At 35.1% G+C, this 14,726-nt stretch overlaps 1 protein-coding gene across 1 annotated transcript; it reads right to left on the reverse strand.

Moving 5' to 3' along the window:
- Positions 1-707: 707 nt before the first annotated feature.
- On the reverse strand, positions 708-14,605 carry LOC127986500 (myb-like protein X). The gene is made up of 13 exons (XM_052588771.1): positions 14,380-14,605; positions 11,481-11,536; positions 11,309-11,412; positions 11,159-11,233; positions 10,791-10,934; positions 10,573-10,650; positions 9,848-9,999; positions 9,714-9,768; positions 9,562-9,639; positions 9,356-9,464; positions 4,856-8,578; positions 3,718-3,983; positions 708-1,327 (listed from the first exon to the last, which is right to left on the reverse strand). The coding sequence occupies exons 1-12, from the start codon at positions 14,472-14,474 to the stop codon at positions 3,730-3,732; spliced, it is 4,923 nt and encodes a 1,640-aa protein (XP_052444731.1). The 5' UTR covers positions 14,475-14,605; the 3' UTR covers positions 708-1,327; positions 3,718-3,729.
- Positions 14,606-14,726: the final 121 nt, after the last annotated feature.

Consider the following 14,726-nt stretch of genomic DNA (forward strand, 5'->3'; position numbering starts at 1 on the left):
CTAGTGAAGCCAGAAAACAATTATGTCCCTTATATACAGCAGATGCAGCGAAACCTTTGGTTAACAAAAGAAGAGCTTTATGTGGCTTGAAAATGTATTTTTATTTGTTTTACATATCCTATTTAATTGCTATCATTTATATGTCAATTTTGACATTTATGATGCATGACTTGATCAGTACATCATATTAACCATTTTCAAAACTGCAAAGATAGAATTATATCATTTTAGCATAATCAGATTAATATTCATGATGCAAACACGTCCCGCCTCGCCTTCCGTGAACCGGTCACAAGATTCAAATAACTTCCAGAAAATGACGTATGTGCAAATCATTTCAAATATGCTATCAACAGGTTGTCATGATTAACATTATCACATGAACAAAACTGCAGCAGGATCTCAAAGCACACATGAAAGTGAATCTTAGAATGCCAGAGGTGCATTTACATCTGCTTCAACATCACAGCAGTGAAAGCCTCCTTCTATTCTCTGAAGTATACGCTTATAAAATATTATTCCTGTGTGTGTAATGTTTGCAGTGACTATAACGGTGTTAACTGATGTGATTTCATTCTCATATCAGTTTTATAGACAAAGTGACTCAGCAAACTGATTCATTTGGCATGTTCTTTCAATATGAGATATCCATCTAAAATTGTAAATACAGTAAAATAAGTCACATGAATAGCCGGCAACTCCATATATACTATTTTGTCAGATGGTTGCAGAGAAATCTTTATTTGAAAGTAAGAACCATACAGTAACAACATTACTTGCAAGTTTATTTTGCTTGAGAGGAAAAATGAATAATAAATATGCTCTGTAACTATAGATAACCAACAGTAGGGTTCAAAAGTCTGAGTCTGCTTGTGAAAATACTTCTTTTATAATATAGTGCATTTTTGGTTAAATATAACAAGTGAAAAGCTGAACAGAAAAAATGGACAAGAGTTTAGGATGTCTCAGTATTTGGTGTGTCATGATGATTGTTCTCCAGCATGATTGAGGAATTCACCTTCTTTATATTACATAATAACATTTTTCTCTTTTATATTATTAAGATGTTTTTTAAACGTATACATGTTTCCTATTTTCAGTGTGGTCTCAAATATTTAGAGCCCATTGTATATTGAGTGCATTTGTGGACACAGTCCCGAATGTGTGCTACTTACATACAGTATATCGGGCATTATTGTGCACATATGAGAATTAACTCAAGAAAATCACTGCAAGACCTTCAGTGATTGGTTAAGAGAAACATCCTTTGGTCGTATTTCTCCAAATGGGCTCCTCTATGATTGCTGCAGAGTTCCCATGATGCCTCCTGCATGATTAGGTAGATGTAGAAGCATGTAAAAAAAGAAATGTAATATATTATTTTTTTCCTTTTCCACAATGGATGCAATTACAGCACAATCTAAAGACAAAAGAAGCAATTGAAAGATTATGCTGTAGATGTAAAGAATTTATAAAGGAAGAACGAAAGAGGAAATACTGCACATGCGTGTCAAGGTGGATTTTGGATTTAATATGATCGACAGACCGAACTCGTTTGATAAGTAAATTCCCCATGTCAGAGAGAACAGTGTTCCAGGAAAACGTATAGATGTTTTTTTCTTCACATGATATATTTGGCACAGAATTGCTCTGTGGTATTTTGTCTAAGTCGTTGTATAAAATGTGTTTGAGCTTTGAGGTTTTAAAAATAATTTTGGGCTAATGTTTGTGAAAGGTCTCTTATGCTCACCAAGTGTACATTTTACTGAAAAAACTGAAGTTCTGTGAAATATTTTATTCCTATTTAAAATAATTGTCTTCTATTTGAATGTATATAAAATGAAATTCATTCCTGTCATGGCAAATCTGAATTGTCAGCATCATTACTTACATTACATTACAGTCTTCAGTGTCACATCATTCTAATATGCTGATATGGTGCTCATTATTACCTCTATTAAAACAGTACTGCTTAATACTTTTGTGGAAACTGTAATGCCATTATTTCAGGAATCTTTGAATAGAAAGATCAAAAGGACAGCATTTATTTGAATTATATATTTATTTATTTATTTTACCATTACAAATGTCTTTACTGTCACTTTTGTTTCTTAATGCTTCCTTGCTAAATAAAATTAATTTAAAAAAAGATCATCTAATATGTACTATATGCTCCATGCTAAACTACATTGTAGGAATTACATTTCCTTGTTCACTCAAAGGATTAGCTGTTTAATAAGTCAATTTCATTCACATATTTGACAATGGCAATAACTGCCATTTTTGGAATGTTACAGTTCCAGTTAAGGGCTTTAGTTCGAGCTTATCTGCATGAGCTATTAGTTATCTTAAATATTTTATGTGTGCCAAAACCTGCCATAAAGGTTTAATCTCTTTCGGATCTCAACTTCAGATGTGATTTATGCAGAAAATAATTTATCCGTGAACTTGAACTGAATGGTTCCTTGATGAATGTGTGTGTGTTTATATATATGTATATGTATGTATATATTTCCATTTTTTAGAATTTGTTATTTTATTTCAGTTATTGTTTATTACTGCAATTTGTTTTTTTGTTCATTTTCAATTATGACTATAAGTCTGCTTGTATTGTAGATTTGGTAACAATGACACTTTGTTACATTTGTCATTGCTAACCGATACCAGTCATTAACTAACTCTTCAGTGTCACAGTGACAGTGAATGTCAAGCAGGAGAGCCATGGGGTTAACTTGGCTTACTTCTTATTGCTTGTTTGAACTAAACATTGTTGTCTGCTTAAGAAATCGCAGCATTTGCCCTTGATGGGAATGCAAATTTGGATCTGGTCCAGGTCTCATTTAAGGTGTGGCCTTCCCCACATGACACAGCCGTAACGTCTCTTTCCACTCTGAGATTGCTTGGGTAAACACGATACTGTTTGAATAACCCGAACAGTTATGATTTGCATTTTGGTAAGTAATCCATCAATATGCACAGAAAACGAAATAAAACAAACAAATATAGATATACAGTGCCATGAAAAGTTTTTTGATGCATGGCTAAATTTCTCCAAATCTGTTCTGATAAAGAAAACAAATTCATCTACATCTTAGATGGCCTGAGGGTGCGTACATTTTTAACAACTTTTAATTTTTAGGTGAACTGTTCCTTTAAAGTACATTTTTTTCCTAGCTCTGCAAACATAGCACTAAACGACAAGGGCAGAAATCCGGTTAGTCTTTGCAAGTGCATACTTACAAGATACAAGATATTTCTGTCAGAGGAATGTACGATGTGAAGAGAGATAAGGATACTGATGTTACAGTTAACAGCATTAGCACTCAGTGTACCTGATAAACATGTCTCCTGTCTGTCTGGCTGTTTCTGATTGATGGATAATCTATCCCACAATCCTTTGCTGTGCATGGGTCACTGCACAAGTTTACTTTTTCTGTACGCTTAATACGAGATAATTTATGCTAGATCGAATTTGGTAGAAAAATACCAAATATTCTGTAAATCTCTAAATTGGGGGAAATATGTATAGCAGTTATATCGCATTGTAGGATTTCGCAAAAAGCAACTGACCTGGGGTGAAAAGGAGAAGAAATGTGTGATTATGCCCTGAATTACCCTTCCACTCCTTATGGTTTTTATAATTAATGGTAATCAAAAACCAGAAGCATTGCATTCTTTAATGGAAGGATCTGTTACGAGATAAGAGTTCACACCTACCAATTATGTTCTTCATTTTTCATCGGCTCTGTTATCATTCCTCCTGTCGCTGGGTGTTTCTGCGATGATTTCGCAGTTCTGCAGACCTTCATGTTTAATGTCTTTATTCACTTGGTCTGGGTCAGAATCACATTTTAAGTTTTGCTCCGCATCTGTGGCACTGGCTAGGAGTGATATAGCCTCTTCCTCTACTTCTACATCACTAATGTCATTGGTCAGATCCAGCTGATGAGTAATACAATATTTTAGGTCCACTGCAGCAGAATCTGTTATAAAAAAAGAGAGATTTTCATCACTTAGTAGCAATCACACAGCTTAAGAGAAAAAATCATTTTTGATCAAACATATTTCTAATCCAATGTGATATTGTATTTTATTATTTTCTATTTTATTTATTTTTTTGTCTTTTTATGCATTTTTTTTTTCATTTTAGCATTATATTAGTAACAAAACCACATTTTGAGATTAATGCACCAAAGTGCAAAAAATATTTTCTCAGCTTTCTAATCAAATAAAATTATGTTTTATAATTTAAAAAGTAATGCAATTACTAGAATAATAAAATTATCTTTCTATTCAAAACTATAGTCAATAATAATTTAAATGTTGCCTGTCAAAAAAAAAAATATTGAGAGAGATTTTTATTCTAGAAATTATTTCCCTGAACTAGATTATTAATTCAAACATCATCCAAACATTTGGGGTCAGATTTTTTTTAAATGTTCTTAAAATAAGTATCTTAGCTCACCAAGCCTGCATTTATTTGCTTAAAAATACAGTAAGTATATGATTAAAAATGCAGAAAACTGTAAATAGTGTTTTCTATTGTCATATATCTAAAATGTAGTTTATTATTTTGATGGACAATGGCATTTAAAATGAATAAATTTGGCATTTATTCTTGCTGATTAAAAATATAAATACTAACCCCAAACTTTTGAGTGGTAGTGTGCATTAAATAAGACATCAGTAATATTTTTATGTTAATTTCTTTTTTTTATTCTTTGTGCTCCGTCTGTGCATTATTTGACCTATACTTTGATTTCTTTTGAAGCTATTTTTTATTTGTCTTTAATGTAACTACCTTAAATTAAAATGTTGCTTAAAACCTGTCTATCTGTGACACCGTTATCATTACCTGTGTCTTCAGGGAAATGCCTGACAGGTACAAGCCCCTCCCCATCATCTGATTGTCCAGTCCTGGCTTGATGTTCAGATAAAGGTGATCTCTTGGACTCAGCATCAATCCCCTCACCCGAATCATTGCTGCCGTCCACAATCTCATCCTCTTGAAGCATTTCTGCATCTGTCTGTTGTTCATCCTGCACTGCAGGAGTCTGTTCTGCTGATGTGGCATCTGGGCTGTTCTTGGAGATCTCTGAGGAAACTTGAGAGTCAATAGATTCAGTCTTCTCTTTTATGTCTGAATCGCTTTGATTGCTCAAACTAGAAAGATCTGACTCGACCTGGATGGTTGGTAAGTTTATTTGGGATGAGGTATGAGCTGAGCACATCTGTAGCTCGTTTTTATCTTGAGTGGTTGAAATACTTTGAGGAATACATGCGTCATTGATTGGAGATGGCGATTCTGGGTAAAGTGTTGCATGCTGGGAAAAGACTGTGTCAGTCTCCTCTTTCTGGATTAAAGGTTCCTTCTCAATTCCGAAACCTACTTCTGTTGTCCCATACCTCTTTATAATCTCTGTGTATGATTCCTCCTTCCTGATCACAGTCACGTTCACTGCTTTATCTACATCCACATGTGACATTCCTTCCTTATCTTGGCTCTGTATGTCCTGTTGGTTTTCAATCATCCCATCTTGTTTGTTTTCATTTTCATTTTCCTCTGTGATGTTACCATATTGTATTTTATCACTCTCACAATTTTCTGTCATTTTCCAGTCCTGTTCTTTTTCACCCTCTTGTTCTTTCCCATTTTCATGTCTTTCATCTTGCCCCTTTTCGCTCTTAAACATTTCTGTAATTTTCCAATCCTGTTCGTCCAACCTTCTACTATCTTGGATTTCACCATCATCCTCTTTTTCAGTCTCATGTTCTTCTACATTTATTCCTTCTTGCTCACATGCTTTCATAATTTTCACTTGTTGTAGTCTTTCAGTCTCAGATACTTCCACCACTTTCCAATGTTCTTTTTCAACTTCACATTCTTCTACGAACTCTCCATCATGTATTTTTTCAATCCCCAAGTCTTCTATCATTTTGTAATTCTGTTGATTTTCGTTTTCGTGTTCTGCCAAAATTTTCCCATGTTCATGTTTTTCTACAGTTTTCCCATCTTGCTCGTTTTCTTGCCCACATTCTTCCATCATTTTCACATATTGTATTTTTTCAGTCTCAAACACTTCCACAACTTTCCAACCCTCATTTTCACTTTCATGTTCTTCCAGATTTGTACTATGTTGTTTTCCATCTTGCTCATTTTCTTGCCCACATTCTTCCATCCTTGTCACATCTTGTTCTTTATCCCTGTCAAATGCATCCATAATTTTCCCATCCCGGTTTTCTTTGCTTCCATGTTCTTCCATCATTTTTCCATCAATTTCTTTTGCATTCTTATATTCTTCCTCACATTTTTCTACAGTTTTTCCATCTTCCTCATTTTCTTGCCTTTCACTTTCATGTTCTTCCGTGATGTTCCCATCTTGTTCTTTATCCCTGTCAAATGCATCCTTATTTTTCTCATCTCGTTTTTCTTTGCTTCCATGTTCTTTCATCATTTTTTCATCAATTTCTTTTGCGCACTTATAGTCTTCTTCACATTTTTCTACAGTTTCATCCTCGTTTTCTTGCCTTTCACGTTCGTGTTCTTCCGTGATGTTCCCATCTTGTTCTTTATCCCTGTCAAATGCATCCATCATTTTCCCATCTCGTTTTTCTTTGCTTCCATCTTCTTCCATAATTTTTCCATCAATTTCTTTTGCACTCTTATATTCTTCTTCACATTTTTCTACAGTTTTCCCATCTTCCTCATTTTCTTGCCTTTCACTTTCATGTTCTTCCGTGATGTTCCCAACTTGCTCTTTATCACTGTCAAATGCATCCATAATTTTCCCATCTCGTTTTTCTTTGCTTCCATGTTCTTCCATCATTTTTCCATCAATTTCTTTTGCACTCTTAAATTCTTCTTCACATTTTTCTACAGTTTTCCCATCTTCCTCATTTTCTTGCCTTTCACATTCATGTTCTTCCGTGATGTTCCCATCTTGTTCTTTATCCCTGTCAAATGCATCCTTATTTTTCTCATCTCGTTTTTCTTTGCTTCCATGTTCTTCCATCATTTTTTCATCAATTTCTTTTGCACTCTTACATTCTTCTTCACATTTTTCTACAGTTTCATCCTTGTTTTCTTGCCTTTCACTTTCATGTTCTTCCGTGATGTTCCCATCTTGTTCTTTATCCCTGTCAAATCCATCCATCATTTTCCCATCTCGTTTTTCTTTGCTTCCATGTTCTTCCATCATTTTTCCATCACTTTCTTTTGCACTCTTATATTCTTCTTCACATTTTTCTACAGTTTTCCCAGCTTCCTCTTTAAATTGCTTTTGACTTTCATGTTCTTCCGTGATGTTGTCATCTTGTAATTTGTCAACTTCTTGTTCTTTCATAATTTCCCCAACTTCACTCTTATGTTCTTCCTCACATTTTTCTACAGTTTTTCCATCTAGCTCACATTCTTCAATCATTTTTTCATGTTGTGTTTTTTCAGTCACAAATACTTCCATGTTTTTCTTGTCTTGTTCCTTTTTACTGTTGAATGCTTCCACAACATTCCCATCTTGCTTATATTCTTCCATGTTTTTTTCATTTTCCTGTTCTTCCAAATATTTTCGATCTTCCTCATGCTTTTCTGTAATTTCCCTATCCTTCTCTTTTTCTAGCACACATTCTAACCTTATTTTTTCACTCTCTTGTTCCTCCATAATTTTCCCACTATCAAATTCTTGCACACTTTTATCTTCTTCACGCTCATGTTCTTCAGTAATGTCTCCATCTTGTTTTCCTTCGCCCTTACATTCTTCCAACATCTTCCCATCTTTTCCACTCTCATATCTCTCCGTCATTTTACCATTTGATTCTTTTTCATTTTCATGTTTTTCCGAAGTCTTCCCATCATGTTCCTCTTGTCCTCTGTTCTTCTTCTCTCCAGTTTCAACTCCACCTCCCTTCCCTTCTTCTTCAGTCACATCTTTCCCCTCATATTTCATATCTTCTTCTCCATTCCCTTCATCCTCCTCCTCCTCCTCCACCGTAGATATAACCAATGCCCGAGCAGTAAAATCCTTCTCCGCTTCCAGGTCTTTCAGCATTCGTGGATCAACGGGCAGAGCAGGAAGTGGCTTGGTGGGTGGCTCAGGTACCAAAACACACGATGGAGGAAGAAGAGGGTCTAAGGGGACATCAAGAGTCTCCGGCAGCTTCACAGATAGTTCAGGTGAATTCTCAAAACCAGGGGGAGGTGGAGGAAACTCATCCACTATCTGGGATTCATCTGGTTGGAGCTGTTCAGGGGTTGGTGGAGGTGGATAAAAGACCAGACTATCTAGTATATCAGATTCAGTTGCATTGGTTGTAGGTGATAGTTGAGTTTGGAGCCGTGGCTCCATCATCTTTGGTGAAGATAGCTGAAACTGGCTTTTGGTAGATTCCATTGCACCATTCTGAAGTGAGGAAGCCATAGTGCTAGTGAAAAGGATTGGGCTCCGGGATGTGGGATTCGACAGAAAGTAAGGTGAAATCACTGATGATCTGTATGGAGATGTAGGTCTAGATGAAGGTGATTCATTGAAACTGAAGATACTGTCCGTCTGACTGCGATGCAGTCGTCTGTAGGGACTACTGACTACAACAAAAAGAAAGAGATTTGAAAACAAACTGTAGGCTACTAAAATATGAAAAGTGTAGTTACAAAACAAAACCATCAATTCTTATAATCCACAAATCTATCTGCACGTCAAGTGGCAGCTATCTGTATAACATTACTGCCACTTGATGTGTAGTCAGATTTATTGAACCACCCTGTTTATTTTTTTGATGTTCAACAATTTTATTCATTATGCATTTACATAACTGACAGCAGTTCCCTGTAAGTTTTAGTTGCTAACATTTCTTAATGGATGAATTATGAACTAAACATGAACATATTTTACAGCATTATTCTAGGTTAATGTTCATTAGATGTTAATCTATCCCCGGCTCTGTTTGTTTGAACAAAAAAAGTACAGTAAAAAAGTGATATTCTGAAATATCATTAGAGTTTAAAATAAAATAAACTTTTTCTATTTTAAAATATTTTAAAATGTCATTTATTCTTGCTATGCATAGCTGATTTTTTTTTGTAGCATCATCAATCCAGGCTTCAGTGTCACAAGATCCTTCTGAAACATTAACCTAGATAATGCTCTAAATGTAGCCTTTTGTACATTGTCATTTTATAATAGCTAATACAGTAACTGATAAATGCTAACAAAATGAAAATGTGTAGCCTTTACAGAGATGCCATATAAATGCAAAAAATAAATTACTTTGGATTTTAAAATAAGTTCTCAAATGTAACGCATTAAATATTTGTTTGTGGGAAGATTATGTGGCCGCTGGATCTCAGTGTGTTACACTTTACCTGGAGATGTGGAGCTGGGACTGGAGGCTGTGGGCACACTTGGGAAGGACAGTTGTCTGAAAAACTCTCTGGGGTTTACAGTACGCTGAGACACCAGAGCTGCTGCCTCCTGATGGCCATAAACAGTATTATAATAAACAGCATGAAGATCACAGGGCAAATATTTAAGAGATGGGTTTAGTGCAAGTTTGATTGACAGAACTAACCGCAGCTTTTTCCACTGATTGAGATTTTGAATATCTAGCTCTGATTTCCTCTTCTTCACGCTCCCTTTCCTCGTGCTCCTGTGATATAATATATATTAAGAACATATACATGCAAACACACATGCACACACATAGAAACAATTTAATCATACCCATTTTATTTTCTCACGTTTCTTGGCCTCTGCCTCCATTTGCGCCTTTATTCTCCTATAAAATAAATACATAAAGAGTTCACCTTTGACCAATGGGAACTTTTTGCATGCATGCATGAGAATGTTTGACTGACCTCTGCTCGTTTATTTTCTGTTCTTTTTCATTCATCCTCCTCTCTCTCTCTATTGCATCTCTCCTCTCCTGAAGCATTCGTTCTTTCTCTCTCTGCCTCTTGTCCTCTGCTGCCCTCCGCTGTTCCGCCTTTTTCCTTTCCTCCTCTTCTCTCTGGAAAATACAGGAAGAAACTAACCCCTTGTCTGTTTTTGTATTGTTTGTGACATTTTTATATTTTTAGATCAATTTTCATCCTTTTTTTTTTTGAGGTGTTGTAGTAAATGACAGCAGCATGTGATTTATTCTTTGTTGCATATGTGGCTTTGGACTACAAAACCAAACATAAGGATCCATTTTTATTTTTTTCCTTTTTTATTCTTCCCATTGATTGGACGCATTTTAGGATTGGACAATATTTGGCCGAGATACGACCATTTGAAAATCTGGAATCTGATGGTGCAACAAATCTAAATATTAAGAAAACTGCCTTTAAATTTGTCCAAGTAAAGTTCTTAGCAATGCATTTTACTAATCAAAAATTAGTCAAAAATGTATATTTTTATGGAAATGTACAAAATATCTTCATGGAACATGATCTTTACTTAATATCCTAATGATTTTTGCCATTCAAAAAAATGGTGTTGTGGTCCAAAATACATCGTAACATTCATTCTTGATAATATCAACTCTAAAAAAGAATAAAGGGCAACAACAAAAAAGCAAACATAAAAAGTCACTCTGTACCTCCGCTTGTGCCCAAAAAGAATCTCTCTGAATTCTCTGGATCTCTGCAGCTGCGATTGTTCGCTTGTAATTAGTGCCCTGGAAATAGTAAGGAGACAATTTGATTTGTTTACAAGTTTCCTGATTTTTATGGAGTTTAATTGCCACTGTACTTCTCAAAACAACTTCATCATAGTATTAATAAAGCCTTGAAGTAAGGAGTTGTCATGATCTCATACCACAGTGGCCTGACTGTCTCCTGTCCGGCGGCCAGGTCTCGCTCTCGGCCCCTGCGTTACCACTGCAGCATTATAGGCCAGCGTACAGATCCTCTCCTCTGTGATTTCTTCCAGAGTGTGGGCAGGAAGAAAGATGTGAACTTCCTGAAGTATTAGAAAGACAAAGATAGCATAGATGTCTTTATATTTTTATTTGATTTAAAACACACTGCCCAACTAACACAAACTGAATGAAAAAAAACTGACTTTAAGGTCTCGCAAAACAAGAATCACTATTATGTTGCCTAAATCACTTAACTCAAAAATGTAAAGTTTTGAGGTTGTCAGAATACAGTTAAAGCCATCCCATAATCCCTGTCCTCTTTTACCTTAAAGAAGGCCCTGATTGCTGGTAAATGGCTGGCACACTCAGCTCTGCGGCAGTCATCAACTTCATTTCCTACCTGAGAGACCACAAACGCTGGTTAAAGGGAATAATCAGAGTGTTTTACATTCAGCTGTGTGGAGGATGAACTAACCCATAATATCATAGCGATGCGGGGTTGAGCTTTGCCCACCCTACACATCCCATAAAGCGGCAGTCTAGGGTGAAGTTTAGCCGTCAGCTCTTTCAATCCACCTACTATAAAACACATGCATATAAACAAACCCACAAAACACCAATCCTTATTTATTGTGCTCTGACAGTACCTCCAGAATCAGCCAGTTTGAGTCTGTTCATTATTCCATCATAGGTAAATAAAGCCCTGTGTACAGAGATAGAAGGAAACAGTCAGAGGGAATATTACATTTTCACTTTATTTCATTAAAATGGATAACTCAATTTAGGCAAGTTCTCTGACATTTTAGTAACAGGCATTTGAATTATTCTGTACTGATGTTTGAGTTTTGTTTTTTTGCATGCATGTACTGTATGTATGATTCATTGATAGTTTTCTTTTAATGTTTAATCCATACAAAATGTAAGTCAGTATATCACAAAATAAGAAATGAAAACTCTGTATTTCAGTATAGACATAATAAAAACTAATTTTAGGCACAAATGGCACCGTTTCCTGTGAATGACGCCCATATAAAGGACTCTTATTGGATCCCTAGGGTCTTCTGTAATCTGGTCACACCCAAAAACAAAAGGGCAGTTTTCCCACATTCTCATGAAAACAATGCCAAAATATACAATAGTAAATACAGTAACACAAAGTACAACCCTGAGCTCATTAAAAACAAAAATAAAATCTATGAATTTGGTTATTTGGAGTCTGGAGCCATTATGTCTGTCATTCTTGGAAATCATTATAAGTATGTCAGTCATCCTTGAAAGCCTAGAAGAATAATCACATAGACTGTTAATCCAAACATTTTTTCAACTTGTAGGCTCTATATTAAAAGAAGCAGTTTACGCAAATGTCTTGAGCTGAAGCTGTTGACTGCATACGAGACACTGTCAAGCGTGTTACATCTAACTTGCGTAACAACACACATTTAAGCTACTTAGGTGCTATTATGTTATGTTACTATTATGTAGTGATGCATGTGACTTTTCATAAGATACTTAATGATGCAAAACACTACAGGCAGCAGTGTTTCTCAGTGATCTGTTTTAAGATTTTTGGTTATTTTGCTTCTATAAAATGATTTTTTTAGTGAAAGAAAATATCTATAATACACTTAAGTGTTCATTATTACACTTTGGCCATCTGCAGATTTCACTTATTAATATATATCATTATTTTTAAGGTTTTTATCAAAGTGTTTCTTCATATATTGTATGACCTGATTTATAAAACATTTTATTCCTTTTTTTTTTTCTGGCTGTTGACTATTTTCTGATTTATGGAGTGACCAAAAGAGAGATCTAAATCCTCTAACTCTAAAATAGCAACAAGAATCCAATGTTTAGATGTCTGTCTTGGAAACTGAAAGTTAAATGGCAATATTTAAACACAGGATATCAGAAAATGATTGTCTTGTAAGGCTACTGTATTAATCTGGGTACAGTGTACAGTACAGTGATCATTATTAGTTCACATTTTTACCCTGTTCACCTCTTAAATCTTTTGTAGAACACAAAACATTATGCTTTATTATAGATACACATATTATTACATGCTATAATGTATAAAAATGCAGAGGAAATGACAGAGACAGGAAGGAAAATGCAGAATCCTGCTTTGTCAGACTTCCATGTTTAGACTAGCACCTTTGTAAGGTATCTGACTGGCACTTTCTGTCTCTGTTTAATATGTGCTTGAATCCATTATTAAAATTGAAATATCTGATAACCTGAAGTGGATAAAGTTAAATAAAGTAGGCTAATACAGATCTGAACTACACATGATGAAATTAGGACATGGTTTAAAAACAGCTTAGAGTTTACCATCAAATCAAATGAAAGGCAGTTTGAATGTCAGGAAAGAAATCCAAAAGGTTTCTCTTATCAGAAATACACTGACTGAATAAAGTTTTTTTTAGCTCATAAACAACCAACATTCTTTCTTTTGAAAAGTCCTTCCAGCAGCGACATTCTCCCTTTTAAAACGTTTCCTGTGACCACAGTAGCCAGATCAACAGGAACTGCTCTGTCTGTGGTCATGTCTGCATGGTCAAGCAATCTCTGACACACTCATGTCTCAAGTACCATGTTCAACAGATGCTTGACCCACACAAACCTCCTTGCCTTAGCTTTATCATCTCAGATTGTAGGATAGTTTGTCATACAGGCTGATTTTGAAGATAAACATGGTCATTTAGATAAGCAGGGGTATTTACAGAGGAAATTGGTCTGGGAGGGGGTTGTTTGTTCATTAAGATAAGAAGGATTTTCTAAAATGTAATTAATCAGATCAAGACACAGCAGCAGCATTGAAGTCTATACTGGACTAAGTACGTTTTGATGAAATTACGAAAAAAAAAAACTTCAAAACGAAGTCATGATGTCACTTTTTTTGTGGAATTATACCTTAATTATTATACCTTAATTCTTTTAAACGTTAATTTGTTGTTCATTTAAACGGGGTCGTCTAGGAACGTTGAGGAAAGATCTCCCTAACAAACACACATATAAGCAAAGCCATACGTGTAGTGGAATAACTGCACAGTATTTTCTTTCCAAGGAATTTCAGCATGAGAATAGTGTTGTTTTATGTGGTTGTTGGTGTTAATGAATAATTAATAACAGTTTAGCAGTTGAATAAGCGCAATGGAAAATTGTCTTTTGTTCAAGATCCCAAAACACGCCTTTGAAGTACCGCTTAGCAGAGTGGCGCAGCGGAAGCGTGCTGGGCCCATAACCCAGAGGTCGATGGATCGAAACCATCCTCTGCTAACAGTTTTTCACCTTTACACAATTGGATATTATGTATGGGTTCTATCATATTTGGATGCATTGCACAAGTATTATTATTTTTTTGTTATTAATTATTATATATATATATATAAAACAGAACAAACTAAAAAATTATATTTTACATTTGAAACAGCTTTGCGTATCCTGTTCATTATTTGTATTTATTTTACTTTTTTACTTGTAAGAATTAATTACGTATGGATTTAAAAAAAATAAGCAAATAAACAAAAACCGTTATCATACCAGTTTGTTGACGAGCGTGGATTCAGGATGTCTTCTTTTGCCGTAAGTAAAGACAAATTGTATGTATCCAGATCAACTTCCCTCATAGATTTCATGATGTTACTTTAGAAGGGAGCCTATAATATCCAGACCTTAAGTGCAGAACAAACGTGACTATAATAACATGCAGTCATATAGCAGATCTCGTTATGGCAGGAGCTATATGTCCTCCTGAAAGATTAAAATAGCAAGCATTTGACAATTGTATGCAAACTCTTAGGAAGCTTAGAAAAAAACCCATAAGCCACTCCTGCGCGGTTCGCATTGTTAGGCAAAGGTTAGCAACTGATAAATCCCACCCATTCGAT

This window comes from Carassius gibelio, chromosome B21 (genome assembly GCF_023724105.1).
Source record: "Carassius gibelio isolate Cgi1373 ecotype wild population from Czech Republic chromosome B21, carGib1.2-hapl.c, whole genome shotgun sequence".
Taxonomy (NCBI): Eukaryota; Metazoa; Chordata; class Actinopteri; order Cypriniformes; family Cyprinidae; genus Carassius; species Carassius gibelio.